We start from the raw sequence: 24,980 nt of genomic DNA, 5'->3' as shown, positions 1-24,980 counted from the left end.
AAGCTCACTAGCACGGGGTGGGTCAGGTATTGAAGCTCACTAGCACCGGGGTGGACCAGGTGTGTTCAAGCTCATGAGTACTTGGGAGATATTTTTCAAAGCAAATGCCAGTTCATGGTTCTAATAGCTCCACAACACCTCGCGCCATCCACACTTAATCTTTATGTGGCTGCAGGTTTCTCATCTGTTTGTTACCTCTTCCTCCCTTTAAATTGGAACGGCCTGCCTCTGGGACCCAGGCCCCGTACATAGTTTCGGGCCTGGATCAAGAGCCGAAGAGGGAACAGACACAGGTTGCCCACTTCATGGATGGAGACTGCTTGAGTCCTTCCATGACTTGGTTGTCAGGGCACTATGACTTATGCCCAGTCTTAACGGGCAAGTTGAAGGAACCAGGAGCAGTGGGAAAGGAGGCCACTCCTACTAGGGTCAGGAGAATGGCCAGCATGGATTGCCACAGCTGAGGCCCTTGGTGGAACAAAGTGTGTAGGGTGTTGGATGTGGTGGGTGGGCAGATTTCTGAAAACAGATTTCAGCTCATTATTGCTCGACCCCCGGAGTCACCCTGACCACCCAGGGTTCCTGAATCTAGCTTTGCAGCTCCGTCCCTCAAGTCTGTGCATCAAGAGCTGGTGGGAGGCCAGGCCCAGCCACGGCAGGAAGGCTTGAACTCACACACCGTGATGCTGAGACCTCACAAGCTTCTAGTAGGACTGATGCTTGGGGAAATTGGGGCAAGGGGAAGTGAGGTGATTTAGACAGAGCCAAGACTGTGGGCGTGTGTGTGCCCCAGCTGGAGCTCAGACCTATTGGAAGGGCTCTGTGCCCTGCAGGATCAGGTTTTACCCTGGTGTTGGCAGCCCTTTCTGACTGAGTTTTCTGTTCCTCCTCAGCCTTCTGATGAGATTACCCTTAACCAGGAATGTCCACCAGAGGGCAGAGTGGAGATGCTCTAACCAATACACTGTGGGTTTTTTGTTTTTGTTTTTTAACATTCATTTATTTGTGTGTGTGTGTGTGTGTGTGTGTGTGTGTGTGTGTGTGTGTGTGTTGTGAGGATCACTTGTGGTCAGTTCTCTCCTTCCCTGGGATGGAGCCCAGGTCCCCATGTTTTGCATCAAGTGTCTTTTCCAGGCCCAAGTTACTGTTTTTTTTTTTCCTGTCTACTTTGTTCTCAGCCTCTCAGACCAGGCTTTTTCTTGACCCTGTTGACTTTCTACCCACGGAGCTCACTAACCGGCACATGTGCCATTCTGCAGCTTCCTCTTAACCTTGGCAGTTTCCGGTGCTTGAGCCTGGCATCAGGGCTGCACTGGGGTCAAGACGCTGCTCTGCGGCCCTCTGTGCTGGTGGTACTGGCCACATTTATTTTCACAATGACGCCTTTCTATTGAAAAGGGGGGGGGGGATATGTTTTTATTTCTGAAAGGAATGTGTATTGGGAGCGAGGGCGCTCTGGCCAGCCCACAATGAGAGCCTTGTGGGTTTGGAAATAATATTGCTGACTTGAGACACATTTTGCAGACACCACACCCTTGACGCGAGGTGGGTCACATTGCAGGCCTGTTTCTAGTGCAGGATCGTGCACACAGTAGGGGACAGCGTGCAGTAGGACCCTGCGGGGACTGATGAGTTGGTGATTCCTGGGTCCACATCCAGGTGTCTGGGCTGCAGGGAGTGGAAGGCTTGCCATCTGAGTCAGTCCCTAGGCAGCTCCTGCCCTGTCCCTGCACAAGAGTGTGACCTGTGGGTCCTGGCAGCCTCGTTTTAAGGAAGCTGTAAGCCTGTCATGTGGTTTCCATGTCTGCTGATACTTAAACGTAGGTCATAGATGCACAAGCCTTGGCCTGATGTAAAACAGCACCCAAAGAAAATGGGGTACAGAGGTGACCCGTGCTCATCTTTGGGAATCTGAGTGTTGATCCCGTAGAGCAGAAGTTCTCAACCTGTGGGTCTCGATCCCTTTGGGAGTTGTCTTAGGGTTCTATTGCTGCAGCAGAACACCATGACCAATAAGCCTGTTGGGGAGGACAGGGTTTATTCAGCTTATATTTATATATTACTGTTCATTACCAAAGGAAGTCAGGACAGGAACCCAAACAGCAGGAAGGATGCTACTTACTGGCTTGCTCCCATTGGCTTGCTCAGCCTGCTTCCTTATAGCACCCAGGACCGCCAGCCTAAGTGATGAGACCGCCCACCATGGTGATCACTAAATGAGAAAATGCCTGTTTACAGCTGGATCTCACTGAGGCGTTTCCTCAACTGATGCTCCTTCCTCTGATGACTTTAGCTTTTGTCACGTTGACACACAAACCAGCCAGTGCAGGGGTCGAATGACCCTTTCACAGGGGTCATATATCAGATATCCTGCATATCAGATACTTACATTACCATTCATAGCAGTAGCAAAATTATGAAATAGCAATGAAATAATCTAATGGCCAGGGTCAGCCAGTGTGCGGAACTGTGTTAAAGGGTCGCGGCATCAGGAAGGTTGAGAACCACTGCTCCGGAGGCATTAGGTGAGTTTTCGAGTTAAGAATCATGTCTGTGGACTGCTTCAGACCTACAGTGGCCAGGAAGGGGCCTAAGGAGGAGCCAAAGGGAGCTAGTCTGTTGCGAGGGATGCCTGATTATCTCCACCAGGAGCCCAGGACTTTGTGACTGGGTCTGCCATGAGTCTGGGCTGCAGGCTGCAGGGCAGAGTGGCTAGGCCCGCTAGACTTCAGTATGAGTGGAGCCAGCCAGGCAGAAAGCACCCGATGAAGGGAAGAGGTTAGCTGGGGTCCCCAGGGTCACCACACACGTGTGGCTCAGTAAGTCTGCTCCTATAGCTTGAGAGGCCAGAGTTAGACTTTAGGTGGCACCAGGATGCCCTCCTCCAGACAGTGTGGGGGAGAGTCCATGCTGTGCCTGCCACCTAGAGGCTGCGGCTTGACTTGACTGTAGCCATGCTCCCACCACAGTCTGTCTGGCTTGGCCTAGCTTTTCCCTTTAGGTTCATATCATGGCGGTGAATTTACGGCCTCTCTGATGACTGTACCTTGGGGCTGTCACAGCAAGGCACTAGACCAAGGAACTGATAGATGATATCATTTATTCCCGGTGACTGGAAACAGAAGGTCAACGAATTAGAGGCTCCCAGGTCTGGAGAGGACCTGTCCCTCATGATGGTGCCTCTGGGCATCCTCATATGACAGAAGGGACGGGAGGGACAGAAAAGTTGAGTGTTCCCAGCAACTCTTTCATAGTCTGGGGAGTGGGTCCCTCATGGCTGTCACCTTCTGAGGGTGCCGTTAGGGGTAAGTGTTCTAGTGTTCCCTCCCCCCGGATCCAGAATGATCTGTGTCTGTTCCTTATACCGTCTGCATGGCTGACCGGCTTCAGACATTGCCAGTTTCAGATTCCAGGGGAAAACATAGTTTGGGAGCCACCATTCAACTCATGCAGTAGATAGGATCCAGTGGTGAGAAGCGGATAAGGATCTGGGTTGGGGAAGACGGGAAACCGTGGAGAGTCTGTGAGTGCATACATGGAGTGGCCTAGCCTGTCTACACAGACAGGTTCCCTGGCTGGCGGAGGAATCCCATGGGTCTCATCACTTCAGCCTCCCGCCTCCATGTAGCCTGGCCAGCTGGGATGGTAGGGTAAGGCAGGGGTGGCCCTGGTGTGTCTGACCTCGGGTGTCTCTTTCCATCTCCTCCTTTCTGTCCCCCTCACTGTCATCAAAGGTTCCCCCCCCCCCGGGCCGCCTGCTCTCTCTAGCTCTCCAGCTGGGCCCTGTTCACGTTGTCCCTGGCCGTCTGGGGGAGCCATCTGTCTTTGGGGTTCATCTCTTTCCTGTCCATGTGGCTCTCCATCATGGCTCCCTGCCATTTCATATCCCGTGTCTCTTTCTGTCTCCCCCCCGCCCCCGTCCCGTCACATCCTCGCCCCCTCACCGCCTGCCTTACTCAACCTTCCTTTCCTCCCAGCAGCCTCCAGTCCCCTCTGTCCCTCAGCCAGGAGCCCAGAGGCAGCGAGGTCTGTCTGCTGACCTGGCCTTAGGCAGTCCTTCGGTCTGCAGACAGCCCTGAGCCCCTCCGTTAGCAGAGTGCCTAGCTTTCTGTTTTTATGTCAGTCAGTCAGTTGTCAGGACGCGGCCAGCCTTGGATTCCTGTTAGTCAGCAAATGAGCAGGGCCCCTCCTCCCACTGTTCGTTAGCTCATTCATTCATTCATTCATTCATTCATTTAGTCAGCCTGAGAGCAGAACATGGGCTTGAACGTCCACCAGGTGGTCAGTTGGTCGGCTAGTTGGTGAGCAGGGCCCAGCTTCCCGTCAGTCAGTGGATGAGCAGGGATGCCACTTCCGCTGCCTTGTCTTTCCTCCATTCCCTCAGGCCTAGCCTTCCGTTATTTTATAAATCGGTTGAGAGCCAGAGAGCCTGGGGCCTGGCTTTCCTTCCGTCAGTCAGGACGCAAGTCCAGCCTTCCCGGTTCTCTGTGTGGTCAGGGAGAGGGTCTGGCCTTCTGCTATCCTGCCCATCCCTGAGATTGCCCAGCTGGGCCTGGGCCTGCTGGGTGAGGGGCCCTGAGAGCAGATGAACCTCAGGCCGCCTTGAGGGGCCTTGATAGATTATCGCTCTGTGGGGTCTCGCAGCTAAGCCCACCCGCCACGTTCAGGGCTTCACTTTAGCTGCTGTGCCTCTCTCGGTGGGCAGTGTGTGGGGCATCAGTCAGCCAGCGGCCCAGCTTCTGCCCGGTCTCTCCCCTCACTTTCCCCTCCCAGATCCAGGACCTGGGCCTGCCTAAAAGCTGGGCTGTCCTTTGTTGAGCTCCTGCTGAGTGCCAGTCTCTGGAAGGTGGCATCAAATAGGGTGCTTGCTTTGAACCCAAGCTTCCACTGAGTGAGCAGTCACCTTGGGCCACTGTCTCTCTGAGCTCCCGCTTCTCGCGTGAGCAATGGTCACAGTCTTGTGTGGCCTCAGTGAGAACAGATTCCTTGTTCTGTTCTCCACTTGCCTCATTAGATCCTAAAACCCTGAAACGTGGTCATGACTCTTCCCATTTCTCGGAAGGTAAAACTGAGACTCAGAGACATGGCAGACCAGCTCTTTTGTAGCCAGCATCTATGAGAGATCATCTGGGGTTCTTAGCATTCTTAGTCTGCAGACTGGAAATGGTGTCCCTCACTGCCCCGCCCATAGCCAATGATGGCTGCTCTAGAGGCCAAAAGACCTTCCACAGCATCTTCTCTACTCTGCCCAGGCTACCCACGGGACAGGCAAAGCTCAGAACGTGTGCCTGGGAGGCCCGGGTGCCTCCCTCAATTACAAACTATGATGCTGGTCAAGTCCTATCTTGCTCTGGGCCTAGACTTTCTTTTCTAGTATATGGGGTAACTGAGGATGCACAGGTGTGAGCCTGTGCCCAATTCCATTCCTTCCCTCCCTGAAAGGTCTGGGGAAAGAGGAACTATGCAGGCTTGTGTGCCACAAGTGCATGCATGCACACACATGCATATGCACACACATGTCCTTATCTCTCTTCTGCATACGTACACACACTTGTAGGTACAGACACATTCTTTTCCATACTCACACGAGTGCACACAGGCACACACAGGCACACTCCACAGTTGTCTGCACCATGCATTCATATGCACACACTCTTTCACTCCCACACTTGCCTAGCATGCTCACTCACACTCTCATGGAGAGCCCTCACTCAGCTACACACACTGTCCCCTGCACACCTCTAGCCCCTGCTCTCAGATCTCCCTGGACCACATGAGCAGCTGTGGGGGAGGAGCAGTCTGGCCCCGCCTCCTGCTCCCTCCCCCGCCCCCCCAGGATGGGGGAAGGATGCTGGCACCCAGGACTGGGGACCAGGCTGCAGCTTTACCCCAGAGGTGATGTGGCCGCTCACAGGACCGTCCGGCCATCTGGCTGTGAGCCCTGGCTTTTGAAAGATTTATGCCACCCTGAACTTGACTCTGGGGGTGGTGAGAGTAGTGGGGAGGGAGGAGCCACCCCCTCTGGGAGGGGGGGAAGCTGGACGTGCCCAGCCAGAGGCCCCACAGCCTGCTCCGAGATGGACTATTACTACTGCCCCAGTCTGCTGAAGCTGCTGCGGTACCTGTGGGTGAGTGTGGGCGCAGGAGTCTGCCGCTCTTCCGCTCAGTCGTCTGCCTTTCGCCTGCTAACAGCGACTGTGGGAGGAGGAGCACGGGTGGTGGACAGCTTGGGTGGGAGAGCAGGCTAGGAGGGACAGCGGTCGTCCAGAACTGGGACTGTAGCCCGCGCAGCTGGTTCTCCTGGGCAAGCAGCAAAAGCAGGACACACCTTGTGGGTCCTTCAGAAAGCACGCTTCACTGGGGTTCCTCGGCTCTGCTGCCTTCTGTAGCTTTATTTTCCTTTCCCCCAAACTTGACAAAAGTGAAACCCAAACCCACTCCCCCTCCATGTATACCCGAGAAAAAGTTCCCTGAGAACGACGTGGGAGCTCGGCTGGGGTGCCCTCCTGCGAGGGCTCTGCGGAGTACTTCCAAATCTTGTTTTGACTGAGGCAGATCTGTGTGTCCTGGACAGCTTGCTTGTCTTCCTGCTCTCTCTACCCTGGTGGGACTAAGAAGACGCAGTGACGGTGGCTCTGTGAACAGAAAAACTTACCAGGGAATCGTCACAGTGTCTGGGGCTTTCTAGAACTTTTGCTGATGAGTTCAGAATACCCATAAAGGAAAGTTTTAGGAAATGTTATTTCCCCCTCTGAATGTTTGCAAATACTTGAGATGCTTGCCACACAGAATTTTCCCAAGCTTCTAAAACACAGCTCTGGAAGCGTCCTCCTGTACCTCTCCCAGCATCATGGTCCTCTAAAGCCCAGGGAACATCCAGAGGACAGGAGACCTTCCCAGGCCCGGGTGCCCGGGATCACTGGGAGACAAGCTCTCTCTTAATAAACAAAAGCATCACTTATTGGTTTATTTTCCTTATTTTTTTATTACAAAAGTAGGATATAGATATGCTAGAAAGTTTGGAATACCCCAAAGAGCCTAAAGAGAGAGGGGGACTGTTGGCGTCTGTGTTTTCTGTTTGGTTATGTTTTAGACAGAGTTTCATTCTGTAGCCCAGGTTGGCCTGGAACTCTCAGCTGTCTTCCTGCCTCAGCCCCACAAATACCGGGGTTACAGGCATGTGCCACTATGTCCTACTTAGTATATTTTGAAGTCTGCAGTTCATGGGGTCCTGACAGCTTCCTGGCGCTTGGCTGTGTCTTGGTGCCAGGACATTAATGCGACTAAGAGACAATACCCACTTCCCAGGAATGTGGGAGCAGGTGCCAGGCTCATCGGCAGATAGCCGTGGTCACGTGTTCATTCAAGACACCTGGCAGCAGTTTGTATACTTGGAGCACACGTGCACAGTGCCCTGATGTTGGGGACGTCTGGACTGTGTTGGCGTGGGGTGGAGCGTGGTATTGTGTCAGACAACGGTCTTTTGGGATGTGGGGCCCAACAGAGTCCTCAAGAAAGCTGAGCCCTGGAGGATCTGAGAGCGAGTCAGGGAAGGGTGTGTTCTGGGCAGAAGGAACAGTGTGTATTACGACCAGGGTCGGTAGATGTGGATGTTCGAGAGTGTGTGGCAAGTTCCCCAGCAGGGACGGGCATTCACTCAGTCTGGCCTGTGCGAGACAGACAGAGGGACAGAGTCTCAGCCCCTCTCTAGGCTGTTTCTCTCCTGAACCAGAAGGGGGTGGGACAAGGCAGTTTAGGCCTTTTCTAGGTGTGGCATGGTGAGGCTGTACTCACCTGCTTCCTGTGGGTGATAGGGCCTTACTGCTAGTTCCTGGCCATGGAAATCACCCTACGGTGTCTTTGTTCTGCCAAGTTACTAGACTCGGGCACGGCCCAGGTGTCTGAGACCATGGCTTAGGATCAGCCCTCCGCCTGCAGAGGACTGGACACTCTTACTGTGGACTCTGTGGAAAGTAGGGGAATGTGAGACCCACAGGCTGCTACAGCTGTGGCTGTGTCTTCCTCATCTGCAGAGCGGGGTGTCGGGGGGCGGGGACACACCACCTTCCACTTCCTCGTCACGATTCCTCCAGGTCACTCAGAGACTACTGGGACTTCTGTTTTTCTGGAAGCCACTGCTGGGATCAAAGTGGCTGTCAATCTAGACTGCATGGAGGAGCTAAGCGGTGTGGGGTGCTCCTCCTGCCTTCCATCGGGGTTCTACATGGCTGTTGTCAACCGGGGCCCTTTGACATCTCCCCATTTCTACATCCTAACTTAGTCTTCTGGTCACCACTCTCCCCTCTCCTGCCTCTGTATTTGACTTTTTTTCTTTTTTAGATTGCGCCTATGAGTGAGGTCATGCAATACGTAGTCTAGTCTAGTGTTGACCACATTCAACCATGATGTCCTAAGTGCCAAAGGGTGTGGAGTATTCTGTTGTGCATGTGTGCATGTGTGTACAGTGCAGCCTGGTATCCTTTCTGTGTCTGCTTGGATTGCATCCCTGTCCCATCTGAACTGTCGTGGATCCCTCTGGAGCGTGAATGTCATGTGCAGAGTGGGATTGCCGCTCTGCTCTGTTCTCCGTGTTGTTCTGGAGCACGTCTGTGTCCTGGAGCACGTCTGTGTCCTGGAGCACGTCTGTGTCCTGGATCACATCTGTGTTCTGGAGCACGCCTGTGTTCACAGAAGAGACATCAGAGAAGGCTCCAGGGTACCCTTCTTCTGGTTCCTTGAAAGCCCACCGAGTACCAGAAGTTAGGGACTGCAGGGCTGGCTCAGTGTTTCAGAACTCTGGCTGCTCTCACAGAAGGTCTACATGGCCACCCACTACTATCTGTAAGTCCAGTTCTAGAGGATCCAACACCTTCTTCTGGCCTCCTCAGGCACTGCACACATGTGGTGCACAGACACACATGCAGGCTGACCACTAATACACATAAAATAAATCAGTAGTTGCAAGTGGGAATGAGGTCTTGGAAGACAGCTCAGCTGGCTTGTCTAGCATGTAGGTAGCCCTGGGTTCCATCCCCAGCACTACTCAGACCAGGCGTGGTGACATACCCCAGTGACCTCAGCACTCAGAAGGGAAGACAGGAGGATTAGGACTTCAAGGTCATCCTTGGACACAGCAAGTTAGAGACCGGCCTGGGCTACGTGGCACAACTCTTTCTAGCAACGACAGACAGAACGCAGGGAATCTGCATGAACTCATTGCTGGTAAACCCCAGACTGAATTCTGAACTCTGAGGGACCAATTTTGCCCTCTTGGGGATGCTTGATAGTCTGTCTGGAGATATTTTTGGTTTCTTAACTGGGAACTGGCGCTGCTGGTATGTCGTGGATAGAGGCAAAGGGTGCTTTCTGGTGCCAAAGGAGGTGGGGCAACCTCCACAGCTCCCTTAGCACCGCCAAGAGCAGTCATGGCCAGCAAATCCAGGGAGATGGGGAGGACTGATAGGTAGCTGAGGGGAGGACCACAGGGAGGATTGATGGGCAGCTGAGGGGAGGATCATGAGGAGGACAAACGGGCAGCTGAGGAGAGGACCGTGGGGAGGGCCGCACCATTCAAAGGGTCTGTTTCGCCATGACCTCTGACTTTTCTAGTAGGACCCATCTCAGAACCCAGTCTGTACTATCTTATGTGGGATCCGAAGCAGGGCCTCATGATTGCCCACCTACCAGTCTTGGTTCCGCACACTTGTGTGTGCTCACTAACATGGGGTAGAGGTCGGGCAGCTGCTCATGTCTTTAAAATGCTTCTCAGGTTGATCTGGAACATGGGCCTGTCATCCCTGCCTCTCAGGAGGCTGAGGCAGGAGAATCAAAAGTTCAAGGCCCTCTGGGGCCACACAGTGAGTTCAAGGCCAGCCTTGGAATCTTGGTTTCTATCTCAAAAATAAGAAAGGATGGGAAGAGAGTTGGGGATTTAGCTCAGGGAAGCGCTCTTGCCCATGAGCCCCATGTTCGTCCTCGGTTCTGCAAACGGCCCAGCCCATAAGCGTAGTGTCCAGTGGTTGTGCTCCTTCCTGCCATTGGCCTTGATTAACTGGCCAGTCCCTCCTGCTTGGGCAATAGTTTGTTCTCAGATGTGCCTGGTGCCTGCTAGCCTCAGCCTGGGTCTTACTCCTGAGTTATTCTCAGTGTTACTCAGTCCTTAGGCCTGGGTCAAGGGTGGCTGCAGCAGGTCTCTGCAAAGGGGCCATTTGTGGGCTGTCGGGCTGTCAGGCTGTCAGTAGCTTCCTGTCTACAGCCTTGTCTTGCACACAACTCTGAGGTTGAGCCCCCACCTTCACTTCTGGGCCTGCCCTGCATCATCTGGGAAGTGGGAGGAGATTGAGTTTCTGTTATGTGTCATTAGTAACCCGAGCTGGTGGCTTCCTCTGCTGGGGCTGTTTGGAGTCACTTAATCTTGTTGATGGTGATAAGCAAAGCAGACAGACCCTCCTAGGGCCCATGGGCCTGCCACTGGGCATCCAATGAGAAGCTGCCATTTTACTGAATCCTTACAAAACCGCCTGGCATGAACCATGTGGGTCTTATGGGCAGCTCATCCCGTAGTCACGCTAACCCCATGAGTAGATCTCAGCACTGCCTCCATTTTTCAGTGTTTGGAAACAGAAGCCTGTGCGGTTCGGTGTCTTATTCACGCCCCCTCCCTCACCCCTCACCAGCTGGGGCATGTCAGAGATAGTGAAGCCAGGTACCCCTTGTCCAGTTTTAACTGCTAGATCTGCATGGGAACACTGAGGCCACTAGGGTTGAGGTGACTTGCCATCCACTGGCAAAGCCCACACAGGGCTTTGGGAGGAGGAAGCCTTGCCTGCAGTGTGTCTAGTGTTTGCTGGCTGGCGACTTTAGACGGGTCACACAACTTGAGTCAGCAAATGTAGGGCTGGTTGGGATAAGGGGTGGGCTTTATTTAGGGATCAGCTGTGTCCAGGTGCTTTGGAAGAACTGAGCTCATCCTCATCTCCTACCCCTGTGCTGAGGCCTGGGGATGGCCCTTAGTGACTCTCAGCTTTCTTAAAGCCAGGAAGCTGCACGTTGCTGCAGGGTGGGAGCCCCAACAGTAGGAACACAGCACATGTGACACTGGGCTGTGCCTAGCCTGGGGGCACGCTGTCTGTGGGGGACTGGAGCCTAGCTGCCCGGGGGCTCGCTGTCTGTGGGGGACTGGAGCCGAGCTGCCCGGGGGCTCGCTGTCTGTGGGGGACTGGAGCCGAGCTGCCCGGGGGCTCGCTGTCTGTGGGGGACTGGAGCCAAGCTGCCTGGGGGCTCGCTGTCTGTGGGGGACTGGAGCCAAGCTGCCTAGTTCCCACTGTGGTAGCTGTGCTTCCTCCATCACATTCCACTCCACCAGCAGAGCTTGTTTTTGATGGAAAAAATGTCTAAATACGGCTGGCTTGGCTGTCCGCCTCCCAGGCACTCTGCGGAGTGTTTGCTTAGCTGTACCCTCTACGGCCTATGGGCTCTCCCTGGTGACGTCGGTAATAACCGTCATGAAAGGGCGTGCAAAACTGTCCTGCCCCAGACCTCCACATGTGCCTCAGTGCTCACAGCAACCCTAAAGGTGTCCATATTGTTAGGATTATTACAAGTGGGGAAACTGAGGCTCTGGGAGGTCCAGTAGCTGGATTTGAACAGGGGAGGTGTAAAGGTGACTGTTTGGTGGCTGTGCACTTCCACCATGCAGGAAGGTCTGTGGTAGGTCACCTCCAGCGTGACTCACGGTGCACAGTGGGCGCCGTCCGAGGCTGCTGGCTGCTGGCCACGAGCTTGAGCTATAGGTGGTCAAGGGCTGCTTGGCTCTTGCTGCCCACTGCGGAAGCTGTTGCTGCTTCTGCTGTGACTCTGGTTGTGGTCTGGGCCTCACATTTGGTCTCTTAGCTCCCACCGAGGCCCTGGTTTGGTTTCGCTCACTGATGGCTGAAATGGAAGAATTTTCTGTTTCCAGCTCTAGACTTGAGCTGACGTTTAGGCCACGGGATGTAAGTCACTGGCGCTACAGACGAACTAGAGCCGTGGGAGCCTGCTAGGGGTTCGTGGCTGGGTCTTGGGTTTCTGCTCCTGGCGGGTTCTCTTCCTTCTGGAACACAGGGCCTTGGTGACCTCTTTAGTTCTAGAAACCCAGTTTCGCTATCTGTAGATGGGAATAGCGTAGCAGCTTCCTCTCGGAGCACCCTAAGGAGCTGGTGAGGTGGCACGTACAAGGCCCTCTCCCTAGTCAGTGTAGGGAAATGTTAGCAGTCCATGCTGGCACAAGACAGTGACGGTGCTGTTGTCATTCCTGGAGGCCACCCTGTACTGTGTGTGGGGGCTCTGTCGGTGAGCAAGACGGCCCACCTCAGCCAGCACACCTCAGCCAGCACACCTCAGCCAGCCCACCTCAGCCAGCACACCTCAGCCAGCCCACCTCAGCCAGCACACCTCAGCCAGCACACCTCAGCCAGCATACCTCAGCCAGCACACCTCAGCCAGCACACCTCAGCCAGCCCACCTCAGCCAGCCCACCTCAGCCAGCACACCTCAGCCAGCACACCTCAGCCAGCACACCTCAGCCAGCACACCTCAGCCAGCACACAGTGACCGAGACTCAGAACTTGAGGTAGTATGTCAGGAGCTGTGGAAAGGAAGGCAGAAGGCAGGATACACAGCAGGGACTGACTGGGCTCCACTGGGGAGACTCCTGAGAGGGTATGGGGGGAAGAAGAAGGCAGGGCGAGGCTGGGAGGAAAGGAAGCCGCACTAAGAGCCTGAGATCAGACCCGTTTAAAAAGAAAGACTAGGGCAGAGTGAGTGAGGGGAGAGAGTCAGCAGAAGACATCCTGGGAATGAGGTCACTCTGAGGACGTCGCCTTGAACCATGAGGTCACCGGAGCCTCAGGGGAGAACGCTTTGAACTGGACGGTCAGTCCAGTTTGGGCTTTCAGGAATCTCTGGATGCCATGCAAGGGGGAGGCATGAGTGTTTCAACGGGCTTTACGTGAAAGCCATGGGCCCTGTTCTGAGGCTCTCCACCCCTCACGTCCCTCCCACTGTGTGCAGTTCTAGGAAGAGGTACCCAAAATTCTTTAATGAGGGCAGGTCTGCCAGCTGTCCAGTTGAATCCTTTCTGGGTCTCCATGGCAGTCTCTTGTCCATTTTACTCCAATGATTGACATGCTGGGATTCAGCTCTCCCAGGGCTCCGGCCCCCAGCTGTACCCCTAGCCTACATCCCAAACTTTGCCTCAACCGTGATGTGACCCCTCTCCTGCCTGTTGTCCTCAGCATGTCATGGAGTCCTTACCTTATAGAAGGATGGAAACAGAGCCTGGGATGCTGGTGGCCCTCAGAGGGACGCAGTGGTTCACCAGGACGTTGGAGGCTTTGTGCTCATGTGCCATGGGAGCTCTGCTCTCATGTGAAGTCTCCCGGTCATGGCCCCTGCTGTCTCGTTGCTGGGCTTCAGACATTTCAGGCTTAGAGAAGTTCAAAAGGACATGTCAGTCTTGTGGTCCTCCAAGTTGGTTATGTGGACAGACTACTTCTGGGAAGCTGGAGAGGGGTACAGTTGCTGTGTGACCCTTAGCATTTGCTTGCCCTCTCTGAGTCTGAAGGATTGGACTAAATTCTCCTCAAAGCCTCTTCCTGTGCACACAGGAAGTTCCAGGGCTCCAGTAAACAGGGAGGGGAGTTGTGGACACAGTGTCCCGGGTTCAAGTTCATGTGTCCCTCCCGCTCGCAATCCTGCCAAGTGGCTCTGTGTCTTTCAGCCTGAAGATGAGAAATTTCCTCTCACCATAGAGATCAGCAGGGGGAAGAGCTGGCACACAGTAGGTGCTCAATAAACCAGAGCCGCTGCTGTCTCTACATCCCCTAAGCTTCATGTTTAAATCCACGTGCCTGGAGTCTCTACCTCTGCTCCTTTGGCTGAGCAATTCCCAGGCTGGTCAGTAGAGGGCGCCCTGGTCCTGACAAGCGGCTGCCTGTAAGCAAGCCTTGACTGAGCCTTTCACAGACTTTGGTGGGCCCTCAATGGTTCACACTTGAGCACCCTGCCTCATAGGCCCAATGCGGGAGTGTCCTCAGGCGTTCAAACTGAGTCTCTTAGTGTCAGGACAGGTGAGAAGTTGCCTTTGGGGCTGGGAATGTGGCTCAGGTGGAGTGTTTGCTTAGCACATTGGAGGCCTGGGGATCCAATCCCACTGCATAAACCGGGTGTGATGGTGGTGGTGGAGGCAGAAGGATCAGAAGTTCACGGTCATCTGTGTCTATGTAGTAAGCTCCAGGCCAGCATTGGGCCACCTTAGACGGGCCTCCAACAAACAGCCTGCACCTATTCTGAGCATGTGCGGACTCCTCTGCTTGCTGTTAGAGTCCAGCAATACTGAGTGACAGTTGATCATAGTCACTAGAGGCTGGCCATCGAAGGGCGGCAATGGATGTGTTATGCAAGCAGAACTATTGCATCAGGGACATGGGGACTCTCGGAGGGCACTGGTGTCTGTGGGGTTCCAAGACATGCCCCTGTGGATCCCAGGAGCTGACTTTGAGATGTGGGGTGTAAGAGCTGGAGGCATTTGTAAATGCTGGGGTGCTAAGGGGCCATACCGGTGCTGGGACAGCAAAGCTGGCTTCCGACAGCAGCAGGGGAGGCTTGTTGCAGCCGGTGGTGGCCATTCTGCCCCGTGTTTGCCCCTGAGGAGCAAAGAGGACACCTGGAGCTGTAAAGGGAGCTGTCACAGGGGTCCCGAGCTGAGAGGACCAATGATTGTCATATCCAGAAGCAGGAAAGATCTTAGCTAGGAGGAGGGTGCCCCTGCCCCAGCAAGGATGCCAGGGTCCTGCCCTGTCCCTGTGCCAGTCTCTGCCTTCCCTGGCCCAACATCTCCTTTTCTGAGAGGCCATTTGTCCATCAGTCACTGGCCCAGCAGCTGGCTGACTGTGCAAATACCGGGTGTCTTCTCTGGCCTGGCCTATGCTGAGTTTCCAGGCCTGGACAGAAAAGGAGAGTAATGTGGGTAGGGACCATAGGGCATGGGGACAAAACAGTTCTAAGGGGAGTATGGAGGGAGTCTCTGTGTCCGTCCTTGTGATTGGTGCCTGGAGACTACAATTTAAATACGTCAGAGTAAATATTTGTCTTTCTTGGGACAGATGTGAAGGTGTCAAAAGTTTGATTTGAGTTGTCTCTGTTCAGTGAGTTCTCTTGCAGAGGCAGATGGAGGCTTCTAGAGCTGGAGGAGATGGAGAAGGCGCAGGGTCCAGGGGTGCAACTGGGGGTGGAATTGCTTCCGACAGGCAGTGAGTGTAGCAGGATCATGGTGACAGCAGTGGTCTGTGCATTTCCAGATAGCTGGAAGAGGAGTGTGAACGCTCCACACGACGAGACGATAAATCTCAGGTGGTGACACCCATTACCTGAGTGGACACTAGTGTGTGGTGCACTCATGCCGACACGTCACACTGGACTCCATAAATACGCACAACACGTGGCAGTCAAGACAAAATAAGGACATGCTCAATGACTCCGTCAGGTGAAGGTGCTTGGTGCCAGACCTGAGTTCTGTCCCTGGAATGCATGTGGTGGGAGAAGAGACCGAGTTTGACCTCTGACCTCCACATGTGCACAGATAGATTAATGTAGAAAAGAAACTTTAAACAGAAACAGAAGAAATGCTCTGCAGGCGGAAGAACCTGATGCTTTCTGCTAATGTTTTCTCCTTGTGGGAGGCAGCTGCTGTGTGTTGAAGGTGGGCTGTTCTACAGCCAGTGGCTTTGCTAACACGGGGCGCTGCCGTCCTGGTGAGATGTCACCTCCGGGAAGCAATCCTCCTCCTCTTCTGCCTGTCAGAGTCCCAGGCGACGTGGAGAAGCCTCGCTTAGGCTAGGCCCTGCCCTGCCCCGCAGGTTCTGAGTACCGGAAGACTCCGCCCCACGGCGGTTCTGGGACCAAAGTGAAGATAAAGGTGCTGGGAAGCTTTTGTCCTTGGCTCACAGGGACTTTCTCACTGTGGCCTGGCAGACCCTTCCCTGTGAGCTTCTGTGACACCTGAGCCCCCCTTTGTGCAGCTCAGGCAGACCCCCTCACCAGGTGCAGTGTCCTGAGCACATGACCAGTGCTTGGGAAGTGGAGGCAGGAGGATCGGTGCACCTGAAGGCCCCTGAACTACATAAGCACCCACCCCCAGTTTCTAAGATACCACTTGGATTAAAGTAGTCACCCTAGTGGCCTCCCTTCGGCCTAACCACTGACTTTAAGGCTTTTCCAAAATTTAGTCAGTGTTCTTTATGAGCTCTGTGACCAGGACATCAATATAGGGGCTTTATTTTGTCCCCCCGAGCAGTCCTAAAGGGAGATACTGCTATCCTCTGCCCAGAGAGGTTAAGTCACCTCCAGGAGAACACCCAGCAGTCAGCAGAGGAGGGAGTTCTGACCCAGGCTGCCCAGCCTTGGAGCCTGCTCTGGGCTTTGACTTGATCTTAAAGCTGAAGGTATCTAGTTAGGCCTTCGCATTGCTTTCCGTTGAATTCATCAACATTTCCTCAAGACTTCTCCCTGTTCTCACCCTGTGGAAGGCATAGACTGGGAGGGACCCAGATGAGGGAAAGAGAGCCAGCCCTCAGTGCTGCCCTGGCTTGCAAGGCCCAGGGGCTGTTGGGCAGTCTGGCCATTTTCCCAGAGGGGTCTGCTGGGTCCGCCCTCCCTATCCTGACTCCTGCCTAGGCTGGTGAGCTGCCAGGTTCAGTGAAAGTGGCTTTTGTCCTCTAGGACGGGTGACCTAAGGCTTCTAGGGCAGAGCAGGTACAGTGCCATGTGACCCATCAGCTAACTGGGCAGCCTCGAGGTCAGAGCATCTGAAGAGGTTGGGAGAACAATGATGCCAGGGTTCCTACATACACAGAACTTTATAGTGTGGGAGCCCTGTCTCTGCCTTCCACTCTTGGGCCCTCCTTGGATCTGCAGGACCCAGGGACTTGTAGGAGCTGTCTGTACTGAAATGTTGTCCTGACAAGCCACTCTAAGATGTAGCCCTAACTAATCATTGTCACACTCATGGGATCGGAGGGTAGGCAGTGAAGCAGGACCCAGTAGGTGTAGTTGTCCCTGGCTGGGGATGGGTCAGCTGGGTGCTCCAGTGACTGGGAGCTACGTTTCTTCCGAAAATTTGGTCATTTATGACCTGGGCGTTTGTACATGTGGGGCCTTGGCTGTGGGAGCTGGTATAACGACCATATTGGTTTTTATGAGGGCACAGCCACAGAGGGCCCACGGCATCACTTCTGTTGGTCTCTGTGGTTCCCAGTGGTCACAGGGGAGGGGACACAGTCCCACTTCCTCAGCCCAGGAGGGTGGAGATGCTGAGGGACCAGCCTGGCTGTTGTCTGCTGCTGTGCACCTCCGCATTGTTGGAGATGTGGGTGTTTCTTCCCATCCTCCCCTGAGCTTGGCTGTCCCTGAATTCTTGTGGATTCTCTCATCTCTATCTCCAGATGTGATCTCGGATACCAAGTGGCTCCTCATGGGCCGTTTGTGCCCTGCCGTGGTCTGGGAAGGGTGTGTGTGTGACCTACTTCTTAACCACCTGTGTCACACGGCTTTAAATAACTAAGAGGTCCTTGCTGTCCTGGTGGAGGGACCAGGTGAGCATCCGGCCCCGTGGATGAGCATCCAGTCCATGGGTGAGCGTTCGTCTTGTGAGTGAGCACATGTTATATGGAATCCAACTTCTTGGGCAAGCATCCTGCTCTAGGGCGCAAGCATCCTGCTCTAGGGCACAAGCATCCCGCCCATGGTATGGAACTCATTCATTGACGCGTCCGGGCCTGGCACACAGTAGGTACCCAGCATATACTTTGGTGAAATGAGCCTGTCAGAGAAGGCAGCTGGTCACAATAGGCCTTCTCTCCTGTGCACACAGTAGGCTGTGTAAGTGTTGATTGCTCTTGACTCATGGAAGGTTGCGGCTGAGGTGGTGACTGTGCCCCAGCCCTGCGTTGTCACACATCTGACATCCCGGTGTCCACCAGCCATTCATGAAGGATCAGACCATCTCTCCATCAGTACCGGATGCACCACAGCTCTGTCTGTGGTGCTTGGCGGAGGGCGGGGTATACAGAAAGTGCTTAATAACTGCTTATAGAACTGGATGGAAGAATGAACAACTGAACAGAGGAAGTGATTAGGGCTCCTTGTTCATTTTCCTCTGTTCCTGGCATGAGGGCCTGCACACAGTAGGCGCTTGTTAATACAAGCCAATGCCCTAGTGAGATTTTTGAGGGTGGGGGTGCGTCTCGTTGACTTCTTTACTGTGAGGGAGCTGGGCTTGGTACACAAAGGTGCTGAATAAATGCCCATTGAGCCGAGGGAGTAACTGAGTGAGATGAATGCATTTCTGAAACTGGCCCAGATCCTGTTCTTTGTCTTGTTCCTGAGTTCTCACACAGTGTCAGGCATTCAGCAGTGCTTAGCTCGCACGTCCTGGCCCCTCCGAGAGTCTCTGTCCCTGCAGAATAGATGGAGAAGAAAGCTGGGTGGGGTGGGGTGGAGTGGGGTGGGTCCCCACTGCCCCCTTTCCTGTTGTTCAGGTCCACACAGGTGGACAGGAAACTGTACAGGCTGCTGGGAGCAGCGGCTGTGGCATCCTGCCAGACCCCAGCACCGCCCTGCTATGGAGCAGCGCCCCCAGGACCCTCTTCCCAGCCACATCAGCTAATTTAGAGGAGCCCGTGCCAGCCCACATCAGCCATCAAGCCGCTGTGTCTCAGTGCCGAGGCCTGTTGACCCTGAGGCTCAACCCAGGCTTCCTCAGAGCCAGGCTCCGAGTCTGTTGTCAGAGCATATTCGCTGACCCGAGTCCGCTTTCCCACCGTAAAAGGGCATAAAAGAGGTTCTATCTCTTCAGGGTGGGGATCCTGTTCCCCAACACCGGCTACATGTCTGGTTTTGTCAGACCGCTCCTTCTGAGGCACCACACCCCAGAGGCAGCTTCAGCAAACCTCGGCAGCCATCTTGCTGCTCATAATTAGAGGCCCATTTCCCCCAGTGCAGTGTGAAGGGCAGGGTGCAGGCTGGAACTCCACGTGCAGAGTGTGAGATGGGGTTCGTGTGGGGTGTTGTCCCCACATGCCAAGAGCACTTTAGAGAGTGAGGCAGTGTGCCTCCACCACTTGAGGACTGGGGAAGAGGGCCTGTGAGCCAGGAAGCCAAGGACCTGGCTACCCAGAGAAATGCCATGCTGTGTGCCACGTCAGCCAGGCCTTGGGTTCCTGACTCAGTAGATGTGGTCCTGAGTGTGGTGACTGGTGACAATCACTGTTCTCCCTGTCTTGTCCCCTGGTAAGAAGCTCCAATCTGAGGAAGGAGGCCAGGCCCGTGGTTACCTCTGCCATTACACTAAGAATCTTCAGCAAGAGGATCATGAGCTTGAAGTCAGCCTGGGCCTCATAGTGAGACCGTCCGAGAGAAAAGCTATGTGCTGTGTGCTTGGGATGGCATCCATGTAGGTGGTGGACCCTGAGACTTGCTGACTGTCAGTCTAGCCAATCAGTGAGAGACCCTGTCTCAGAAGAGAAGGTAGAGAGCAATAGCAGAGGACACCTGATTGTCAACTGCGGCCTCCACTTGCTTGTATATATGCAGACACACACACACCATACACACATACACATATACACACACCCACTCACCCCATACACACATACACATATCCACACATGGTACACATATCCACACACATGTAGCACAAATAATAAAAACCCAGAGACAGATATTGGGTTTCAAGCTGAAGATCAGAAAAACAAAGCAATCAAGCCACTAGAGAGCTCTATGAAATCTTCAGACTGAAAAGAGAGCGAGTTACTGTCTTATCCCGGCTTATTTTTCTCTCTAGTGCTGGGATTAGAGGCATGCACCACCAATGCCGGGCCTCTAGTATGGCTGCTGGGATTAAAGGTGTGTGCCACCACGACCTGGCTTGTATAACTGGCTAGTGTGGCTAGCTTTGCACTCTGATCTTCAGGCAAACTTTATTTATTAAAACACAAATAAAATGTCACTATACACACACACAACACACATAATCACCATGGCCATCTTGTTGTTCATGATTCCCTGAAACATTTTCTGAGGGGCTTGTGGGTACCAAGCTCCAAGATGGGGTCCCTGGATGCCTCCTCACTCCCACCCCCAGGAAAGGTGAAAGGTAGCAGACACATGTTCCTGAGCACTTGCTGGTCCCTCTCGTCAGAAGGCACTTGGGCACTGGTACTGGGTTTCCTGTTTTTTCTTCCTTCCTTATTTATTTATTTATTTCCTCGTATGGCTAGGATAAAATGCCTTGGTCAGAAGCAGCTTGGGGGAGAAAGGATTTGTTTTAGCTTACACTCACAGTCAGCTCATTGTTGAGGGACATAGTCAAGATTTTTCCCTTGATACCGGTCCCTAAACAGTACATCATGGCACCTGCTTCCATAGTGTTCCATAGTGTTCCCATTGCCTTGGGCTGGGGATGAGCTGTGTGGAGAAGAGTTATGGGGCCTGGAGGCTGTGCAAGTCTCTCTGGTCTCCAGGTCACTTCCTGTCAGGAACCTGTCTCTCTGTGGTCTCCAGGTCATTTCCTATCAGGAACCTGTCTCTCTGTGGTCTCCAGGTCATTTCCTATCAGGAACCTGTCTCTCTGTGGTCTCAGGTCACTTCCTGTCAGGAACCTGTCTCTCTGTGGTCTCCAGGTCACTTCCTATCAGGAACTTGTCTCTCAGGAACCTGTCTCTCTGTGGTCTCAGGTCACTTCCTGTCAGGAACCTGTCTCTCTGTGGTCTCCAGGTCACTTCCTGTCAGGAACCTGTCTCTCTGTGGTCTCCAGGTCATTTCCTGTCAGGAACCTGTCTCTCTGTGGTCTCAGGTCACTTCCTGTCAGGAACCTGTCTCTCTGTGGTCTCCAGGTCATTTCCTATCAGGAACCTGTCTCTCTGTGGTCTCCAGGTCATTTCCTATCAGGAACCTGTCTCTTTGTGGTCTCCAGGTCACTTCCTATCAGGAACCTATCTCTCTGTGGTCTCCAGGTCACTTCCTATCAGGAACCTGTCTCTCTGTGGTCTCAGGTCACTTCCTGTCAGGAACCTGTCTCTCTGTGGTCTCCAGGTCATTTCCTATCAGGAACTTGTCTCTCTGTGGTCTCCAGGTCACTTCCTGTCAGGAACCTGTCTCTCTGTGGTCTCCAGGTCACTTCCTATCAGGGAGGGACATGGTTCTCTCTGATCTCTAGGTCGTTTCCTGTCAGGAAAATGGGCTTTCAGGGGTTTCAGGAGTCCTGGAAGGGAATGATGTTTTAGTACGCGGGGAGCAGCGTCCTGGCCTTTCTCGTGCATCCTCACCGGTGGTCCTGAGCCATCACCACTTCCAGACAGGTTCTTTCTTCACAGTGAAGACACCCGGGGTCATGTGGCCAAGCAAGGTCTCTTCTGAGCGCCTGTTGCCAGGAAAGGGCCGAACATGTCATTCCAATATTTCTGTGCATAAAGTCAGAGGGAGACAAATTGTACTTGAAGATTTCAGTTGCCATGGCTACTGGGACATGGCGAGCCATGTTCTCAGCCTTAGACCTTCAGCTGGCATGTCTTGGTCACAGGATGGGGCATATAGATACCTTTTCTAATAGGGGGTTGAGAAGAGACGCTGGCCACCAGTCTCTGGGGCTTCCGTGTAGCTGACTGAAGGGTGTCCCTGCCTGTCCCTGTCACTGTCCGGTGATGCTGTGCTGCTCCTCAACCTTCATTTGTCTGTCTGTTCAAGTCATTCTTAAATTAAATTTGGTCACTTACCTTGTGTGTGTGTGCCGTGGTATGCATGTGGAAGGAAGGTTAAGAGAGAAACTATAGGAATTAGGGTCAGTTCTCTTGCTCTACTCTGTGGGTCCCGGGGATTGAACTCAGGTCGTCAGGCTTGGCAGCAAACACCTTTACTCTCTGAGCCATTTCGCCAGTCCTCTGCCACCTTTCGTGTCAAGTGTGACCCAGTCTCTGCCCTCCCCAGTTTGGCTTCTGGAGGCATAGACAGATGGCGTGAACGAGGAGGAAACAGCAGTTCCTGCACTGGTCTGTGTGTGAAGACGGCAGAACAGGGTGGAGGGGAGGCCGTGTGGCTGGAAAGGCTTCTTGGGCAGAGAGCTGGACTTGAACCTGTGGACGTCTGGGAAGGAGGTTTTGGGCATGTAAAGGTCCTGGGGTGGGAACAACTCAGGGCGGCTGAGACCTCATGGTTCATATGGCCAGCTAGAGATGGATGAGGGAGGAAGCAGCGAGGCGTTCTGGGTGTGGCCGGTCTAGGGCTCTCAGCAGAGGCCTTCGTGGTGGGGTACACTAGTGTAAGCTCATGGGGGAGAGGTGGAATGGGGAGACCAGAAACCTGAGAATTGGTGTCCATTGCTTATGTGGGTGGGAAGAGGGTAGTGGCCAGGTTCAGATCACAGTGGGAGCAGGAGGTTCTAGGAAGAGGAACTGGGGAAGAAGAGCCAGGGAGGACCCCACACTTCTGTCCAGACAGAGCTGGTCTAACTCCCCTCCACCCGCTCTCAACAGCAGAGCAGTAGAGAGAGGAAGGGGGGCTAGGCTAGAACTTACCCCAGGGTAAATGGAACTGGAGTCCCATTAATCTCTTATAGATGAGCAGCTTGGCTAATGGGGATGGGTGGGAGAGGAAGATGGGTCCTGCAGGGGACATAGGGACAAGTCTGCTAGTGGGTGGCGTGTGGTACTGAAGTCTGAGAGGGAGGGTAGAGCTCCTGAGTCCCCACATGGGAGGAGGAGGTGGGCGCCAGAGCGGGGGTCAGGGTCATTGCAGAATGTGCTACAGATTAGTGGAAGGAGTAGCTGTGGCACTGGTGGCCAGTCGTAAGTGCTGCCGTTCACTGCATCCAGTTGTAAGTGCACTGCATCCAGTCGTAAGTGGCACCATTCACTGCATCTTGACTGCAAGCCAAGCCTTCCCCAGGCCTGATCAGAACTCTGCAAATTGATGGCTGTTTTCCTCCCATTCTCAGATTCATGAGGTCAAAGTCCTCCTGCTGTCATTTTGTCAGAGGTTGAACATTAAATGACCTCGTGACTCTCAGCCAAACCATGAGGATGCTGTCACTTCAATCGCCTGGTGAGAACGTGCATAGCGCCATGTTGGTCAGATATGGCCTGTGAACTAAGGATGAGTTTTACATCTTTAAAAGGCTCTGGAAAACTACATGTGACTTACAAGCCAAAAATAGTCTCCATCTGGCACTTTCCAGAGATAATCTTAAGTCCCGCATCAGTGGATCAACCTGGGCTCTTCCAGGCTTCCTATTTCCTCACAACAGAAGGGCCCCAAAATGGCTGCCAAGGTTCCAGCCATCATAGGAAGATAGGAAGATTTGGTGCACCTTGAGGGCTGTGCCAGGAGGGAGGCTTTTCCCCCACTGCTGCCCGTCAGGCTGCTCAGGACCCCCTGGCCAGGACCTGGGAGACAGAGGGTTATGGCAGCCTAACCCTCACAAAACAATTGCCAGAAAGCTGTGCCTTGGGAATTCTGGGGTGCTGCCAGGGTGGCCTCCTGGGTGGCAGTTGAAGTCTAGAGCTGACAGGGGTGGGGTGTGACAAACAGATCCGATCCCTCCCTTCCGTTCTCACCCCAGGCTTCATTGAGGCATTCAGTCCACAAACACTGTGCATCCCACCTGCTAGTACGCCCTCAGCGAGGCAGGATGTGGCAGGTGAAGGCATGTCCAGGGTGGCAGAGCCTGGGGTCAAATTCTCTGATTAGGTGGGTCGGGAATTGCAGACTTGGGAGCAAGATGGTTGCAAGCCCGTGGGGAGTTGCAGTGGATAGGGGGTGCTGAGGGTCCCAATAGTGGGGGAATTGACAGCTCACTTTGCCCTGAGGTATGGGGGGTTCTGGAAGGGCTTCTATTTTGGTGTGTGTGTGTGTGTGTGTGTGTGTGTGTGTGTGTGTGTGTGTGTGTGTGTGTGTGTTTGGGGAGAGGGTGGCTCAGAGGAGTGGAGCGCTACAGAAACCTGGCATAGGAGAACGTCCTCATCAGCTATGAGGAGAACGGCAAGGCCAGGGGAGACATGATTAAATGATGGGGTTGGGTACCAGGCACCAGAGTGCCCATTACCTCCTTCTCAGTTGAGCTGTGGCTACTAAGGGTGGGCAGAACATAGGTCTCATACTCAGACTGGCACCAAATGGGCATCCTCCAGCCTCCACTTCCTGCTTGTTTTCTCATCTGTGTGGTTCACATAAGTGTTTTCCTCACATGAGGTGAGAGGTCATTTTTATTCTCTTTACCGAGCACAAACAAACAGAGAAGGCAGGCCACTTACCCCAGGCCATGCAGCAAAGACCCTGAGGGCCAGTGGTAGCTCTGTGAGCCAGGCAGGGCACTCAGTTTGAGGATCTCTTGAGGCAGAGCCAGGTCTGTACAGATCCAGTAACCAGATAATGGGGAAGAAGAGGGTGTGCCCTGGGGTCCAGCCATTTCTCTTCGCATTGCAGCTTGAGGGTCCGGCAGCTGCAGGCACCCACAATAAACTGGTGTGGTTTCCTCACTATTTCCTGGTTTCACTGGGCACACTCTGTTTATCCCCTGGGGCTGTGCTGTGATTTCCTTTAACTTGGGCAGGAAACAAAAGTATGGGGCAGGGAAGAGATGCCCCATCCCCCATGGGAGCACAGTGTTCCTTCGTGAACCCCAGTCACAGCATCAGCCACCAGCAATGGAAAGACTCACCAGATGCCAGCGCCTTGCTCTGGAATGGTGGACTGTGATCTCCCTTTCCCTGCAAGCCTCCCGGCCTCAGGTGTTGTGTGACAGCGAAGCAGACAGGCAGATCTGCCAGGAAGGCTGGTGAGAACGGGGCTGGCCACACCTTCTGCAGCGAGCTGCTGTCACAGCTCCAGCCGTCTGCGCTCCTAGTCGGTGGGTCTGCACCCGGGATCACCTGGCTGCATCCATCGGTCCA

The 24,980-nt window shown here is 53.9% G+C and overlaps 1 protein-coding gene across 6 annotated transcripts in view; it reads left to right on the top strand.

Moving 5' to 3' along the window:
* Kiaa1671 (KIAA1671 ortholog) overlaps positions 1-24,980 on the top strand; it is a 138,842-nt gene that overhangs the window by 57,066 nt on the left and 56,796 nt on the right. The window contains exon 1 of one of the 6 annotated variants that reach the window (XM_048450342.3): positions 5,892-6,128. The exons of the other annotated variants lie outside the window; for them this stretch is intronic. Within the exon in view, the coding sequence (XP_048306299.3) occupies positions 6,078-6,128 (51 nt within the window). The 5' untranslated portion in view covers positions 5,892-6,077. Of the gene's footprint in view, positions 1-5,891; positions 6,129-24,980 lie in introns of those variants that run through there. 6 annotated transcript variants of the gene reach the window in all.

The sequence above is a fragment of the Myodes glareolus genome, chromosome 2 (assembly GCF_982192425.1).
Source record: "Myodes glareolus chromosome 2, mMyoGla1.1, whole genome shotgun sequence".
Lineage (NCBI taxonomy): Eukaryota > Metazoa > Chordata > Mammalia > Rodentia > Cricetidae > Myodes > Myodes glareolus.
This window is presented reverse-complemented; position numbering and strand designations above follow the sequence as displayed.